This window comes from Chelonoidis abingdonii, unplaced genomic scaffold (assembly GCF_003597395.2).
Source record: "Chelonoidis abingdonii isolate Lonesome George unplaced genomic scaffold, CheloAbing_2.0 scaffold0483, whole genome shotgun sequence".
Classification (NCBI taxonomy): Eukaryota; Metazoa; Chordata; order Testudines; family Testudinidae; genus Chelonoidis; species Chelonoidis abingdonii.
Genome location: NW_027424744.1, coordinates 189,123 through 194,870, shown reverse-complemented (window position 1 = coordinate 194,870; position 5,748 = coordinate 189,123). Strand labels below are relative to the sequence as shown.

Below are 5,748 nucleotides of genomic sequence, written 5' to 3'. Positions count from 1 at the left end.
GGAATATCAGTGACTAGTTCACAAATCGCCTCAGGTATATTTGCTGCTGGAAATTTATTCAACAAATGCATTTTCAGAGGTCTTATTTTCTGGCTTAATTGTGAATACAGGAATTCAGAGCTGTGTTGCTCTATAGTAAGAGGTCTGATAGGACGTATTTCTTTTTTCTGACTGGCTGAGGGCTCCAACATTTCTGCCCTGTAGAGAACCCTCAGAGTTACAGGGCTACCAGCGTCCCTGCCCCCCTCCGGTCTCTGAGTGCCAGACATCAGACCTCTTAGTCTTCTCTCTCCTGGGGTGGAATCCTGTGATCCTCCCACTCTCAGACTGGGCCCTGGGCTACGCACACTGCGGTTTGTCTGGGTTTGCCCAGCAGGTCCAAGTGCATTGGGCACCTGTGGTTCTTCCCTCTGGGAAGTTGTAAGTAGTGGTGAGATGAGTGGCCAGCCAGCTTTCTTGAACCAAAATACTGTTTAATCTAAACAGAAGGAAGAAAGTGTAACATAGGAGAATAAGATGTTTTTCAAACAACAGTCTGTACATGTCTCGGAGTCCAAGCCCTCCCACCCTAAAGGGGACCCAGGCAGGCTGAGGGCCTTCAGACTTCCCCAGCTGTGTCTATGCCTGTCAGTCTGAAGAGCTTCTGAGCAACAGCTGCCCCACCTCTGCACAGACTCCCAGCACTGGCAAAACAAGCTCTGTAATGTGTCTGAAGTCCGGGAATAGGATCTTCCCAGCTTGTAGCTCCAGTGTTGTCTCTCAACCTCCCTAGGGTGGTTACTGAGCGACGGTTTTTCTTGAACTGTTGCTTCTCTTCCTGCTTCTATTTTAGCAGCCTCATGTTAAACGAAGATGAGCCACTGGTTTCTCACAATACAGATATAGCATAAACATCCCAATACTAAACCCAGTGGAGCTTTACAGCAAACATTACAAGAACTGGGTTTAACATACACGTTCATTTATTGCAGCTCAGCTCCATGTCTGTCCCAATGCCACTCCCAGTGCTCCACATTTTATGAATATAGAACATAGACAGTCAGAGAGAGAGAGAGAGAGAGAGAGAGCAATAGACGACTTTCCTGTGTGAAATGAAGTTCCATTTCCATGAATACTCATGCATTTGACTTTGAAATCCACTTCCTACAAGCCCTCATCATGGCTGAATAACAGGTGCAGGGGGTACTATGTACTAGTAAGTGAGAGTTCAGGGAATGACTATTTCATATATCGATCCCAATGGCTCATACTAGTCCRGATACCGGCTACAGACTGACAGAACAGAACCTGAGGAGAACCAGTCACCTAATAAGCCAGGGACAGAGGAGCTAGTAGACTTTTGTTTGCTGACAAGTGACTGAATGAGAGCTGAGACACTGGGATCTTTTCAGGTTCTGAAGAAATCCAGATGACATAAGCTAGGTTTTAAGTTCCACTCTAACCTGAGAAATCATCTCTGATAAAAGATCAGAGAGGAAAGAATGGATTGGCATGTGTGTACTGAAGTGCAGATATGCAAATTGAATGCCCAAACTTTTCATCATAATAGAAATATTACAAACCAAAGTTTCATGACAAGCATGTCTAGCCAAAACTAGCAGTAGAGTTGTTCGAATATAGGAAGGAGAACTGGTAACAGTTAATGGCCTTTGTTTTAGAAACTATTTTAGAAGTACTCCAAATACTGCTCGCAATGGGTTTCTGCTTTAATTTTTTTGTTCAGTGAACCATTGTATGATACTGTCTCCTGGTAAATGACAAGAAGCTGTTTCTAACACATACATTCAGGGTCCTGCATTCATTCACTCTGCAAGACTTGTGCAAGGCTTTCCAAACAGTCCTGAGAGAATAGAACCGCTGTTCTGCGTTTCTGCAGAGTAGAGCTGAGGTGCAGCAAAGGGGAGTGTAATAGAGATCGTATATAATTTATGCCCATCAATTGTTACGCACTCATGGCTGAAGTAACATGCACAGTCAGCTGGGTATCAGTGCACCCCTAATGTTTGCACTATTCACCCAATTGTGAAGCCAACCCTTCTGCCCAGCTGAAATAATTGTCAGTGCTAGCTTGTAACTTGCCTGATATCTACAGACCTGCAGTTCCTGTGAGGATGAAAAGAAGCTTGTTGGATGATTGAGTTTTCTGGAATCAGTCAATCCTGATCAGGCAAAGCACTTCAGTTTCTCTTGGAGGGATTCTTGAGAGCCAGGGTGTATCACTGGGAGCATTTGGTAAGGGAACATTAATAGAGGTCGGTTCTGATTGAATTTACACATGTATATGTGAAGTGATGCAGTTGAAGTCGCTGTTACTGAATTTAGAACCTGGCCCTGAGAATTGATCCCATGAGCTACAAAGAGGCAGTGGCAGAATTTCAACTCTGAGGAGTGGAGAAAGTGAAAAAAAAATGTATATAATGAGGTAATGAAACTCATTTATAAATAGCTTCAATGGAGGACAGATAATACAATGACCACTTCCATCATGCACTTGCCATGTTTTTATGCACATGTTACGATACAATGGGCCACACTCAGAACTGAAGGGTCAGAAAGGGATTCTGTGTGAAAGTTACAACTGTAAAATCATAGTTATCAAATAGGCTGTGGAATTCCCAGCCACGAGTTATCATTGGGGATCAGAGCATAGCAGGATTCAAAGAGGGATTGGGTGCTTATAGAGGTAATCAGAAAATCCAATTTCATTAGTGAGCATTTAAAAAAAAAGTCTTGGAAGGGCTCTAAACCCTCTTGATTTACATCATGAAATACATCTAACTAGTGGGTGTCAGGAGGAAATTTTCTCTGAGAGCAGGTTATTCATAGCTGCCTATTGCAAGGTTTCTTCCACCTACCTCTGAAGCATCTGGAACTGGCCACTGGATACCGAGCTAGATGGACTGCAGGTCTGATTCACTCTGGCAGTGCCTATCTTTCTATCAATGGTGTAAACCTAAGAGTCTGTTTTTGCTGATTTTCCTTGAGCTCCTGGGAGTCTCTAGACTTGCACAGAGAGCAGAAAGGTGTGTAGTTAAATATCAGTTAGTCTCATGTTCTTTTTCCTTTCAGGAAGGAATGTTGAAAACTCCTTGGACCTGCCTAGTACATTATGTCAGCTGTCAATGACACCAACTTCCAATTTACAGTGTTCCTTCTCACTGGGATACCTGGGAAGGAAGATATCTATTTCTGGATCTCTGTCCCCTTCTGCCTAATGTATGTTATTTCGATAGTAGGAAATTCAGTTATTCTGTTCATTATAAAAACAGATCCAAGCCTCCRTGAGCCCATGTACATTTTACTTTCCATGTTGGCTGTCACAGACCTTGGCTTATCAATAACCACCATACCTACAATACTGGGCATATTCTTGTTCAACTCTAGGGAGATCAGCCTCGATGCCTGTTTTTCCCAGTTGTTCTTCATCCACTTGCTTCAAGGTATGGAATCCTCCGTGCTCTTGTTGATGGCCTTTGACCGCTTCATCGCAATCTGTAACCCGCTGAGATATGCTTCCATCTTAACTCCATCGAGGTTAGCCAAAATGGTTCTGCTGTGTGTGCTAAGAGGGGTGGTCATAGTATTAGCGCTCCCTTTTCTGCTGAAACGGTTCCAGTACTGTCGAGCTAATGTCCTCTCCCATTCCTACTGCGTTCACCAGGAGGTCATGAAGATGGCTTGTGCAGATATCTCAGTCAACAATATCTATGGCTTGTCTACTGCACTCTTAACCATGGGATTGGACTCATTGCTCATCTTCCTCTCTTATGTGATGATCCTCAAAACAGTGCTGAGTGTCGTGTCCCATGAGGAGTGTCTCAGGGCACTGAACACCTGCGTCTCCCACCTCTGTGCCGTCCTGCTCTTCTACATACCAGAGATCGGCTTGTCTGGGATACACAGATTTGGGAATAGCTCTTCCCACTTGCTTCAGTTTGTCCTGGGCTACTTCTATCTGCTGGTCCCACCCCTAATGAACCCCATTGTGTACAGCGTGAAAAGCAAACACCTTCGTACGAGGATAATCAGGGTCTTCATCAACTTGAGGGTCAGTTCCTCACAATGCTCCCATAGTAGTGACCTGGGAGTCAAAAAACACAGGCCACAGCCATCTATTCCATCCTGGACTCTTCCATCCGAGAAGACATGAGCTACTGATCTCCACTGTCTAGAAAGAAGTTCAGATGGCATTGAAGGGCAAGAAGAGAGGGGCTGGTGAGGGAGGACAGTGCAATTGGGAAGGAGACCAAGGCCGGGAGCAGCATTTACAAAATGACTGTGTTCATGGAGAGTCAGGGGACTGGTGTGATGTTGGTCCCTAAAAAGCTGTATCGGTGGCTTCTCCAACCTCAGAATTCCTCTTAATACAGTCAGTAAAGAGAAGGGATGTGGATACTGTTTTCCTTTACACCTGGCCTGTCACTGTCCCGTCGCTGGCTAAACATCCAAGGACCATGATGAAAGCTGCAGAGCTGTTCTGCAGTCACAGTCTTGGCCTTTCCTGAGCGCTCTGGGTGCTGTGTGATCCATGGGCCTGAACCACCTGTGGACAGAGGCTATTACTTGGGCATAGACAACCACCCTTCCCCCACGCCCTCAGCCAGATATTTGTGATTTAGTCGTGTCAGAGACCTCATTAACACAGGAGCCCCAGGAGAAGACATTAAGGCAGCCCATCCCACACTGATGGCTCTGCACACAGCACACCCGCTGAGCCACCGAGGCAGAGCAGAGCTGCATTTGTGAGTGAGGGGCTGAGACACACAAGTCCTGGCAAGAGACTTAGGCCAAGATTCCCTCCATTTGTGCTGCCCCAGCTGCTTTGAAAAGGGATGGAAATGCATCTTAATTCACCCAGCAAGGCACAACTGGCTGCTATCCCAGGCTAACTCATGCAGTTTGGGGTGAGCACCTTTTCTAAAGGTAAAAAGAGGACACCTGAAGGAGTCCTGCCTCCCTCTGCCCCTGCCCCTGCCCCTGCCCCTGCCCATGCCCTTCTTCTTCTCCCTGAGGCTGCACCCACTCCTCCTCCTCTTCCTCTAAGGCCTTTGCCCCATCTTTCCCTCGACAAGGCTTCATGCTCTGCTCCTCCTCTTCTCCTTGAGGTCCTGCCTCCTGGGCTACCTGAAAGCCAGAGCTAGGCTGCATTAAGAGCCACCCTGGAATCCTGGCCCATCACGGGGAACCATGGACCCGCTATGTGCCCTGGGTGTGGAGGGACAAGAGGAGGAGAAGGGGCCCAAAAACAGACCCCATCCCATGACCCTGACTCCCCACAGGTACCAAAATGGAATATAGTGTCATGTGGTCTGATCACAGGCCTTTGCATTCCCTGCTGAGTCATAGCAGCCGTTATCCATAGGCTGCCTGGAGCTTTCTCAGGAAGGCTGACCTGGTAGGGGATAAGCTTCTCCTAGGGCCTATTATTTCCCCTAATGTGCTAATAACCAGAATAGACCCTTCATTACTAGCTGTCTAGACTGTAAGTATTTTGCCTAGTGGGTGTCACCCTGGTGTAACTATTCAGATAAATAGTCAATATACATAACTTCAGATGCAAAAATAAAAAATGCATGTACATGGGATAATCATATTCTGCCAATCGTAACTTTTCAATAGCCACCTCACAGGGCACATTTTGTACAAGATGTGTTATAATTATGTCATAATCACATCACGGTGATGAATATGGGGGGCAGTGTTACAAAAGCCTCCTCAGCTGCCATGGAACCTGCATATAAAAAGCTC

The 5,748-nt window shown here is 46.0% G+C and overlaps 1 protein-coding gene across 1 annotated transcript; it reads left to right on the top strand.

Annotated features, from left to right (window-relative positions):
* Positions 1 to 3,109: 3,109 nt before the first annotated feature.
* On the top strand, positions 3,110 to 4,150 carry LOC116829482 (olfactory receptor 51G2-like). The gene has a single exon (XM_032788330.2). The coding sequence runs from the start codon at positions 3,110 to 3,112 to the stop codon at positions 4,148 to 4,150; it is 1,041 nt and encodes a 346-aa protein (XP_032644221.2).
* Positions 4,151 to 5,748: the final 1,598 nt, after the last annotated feature.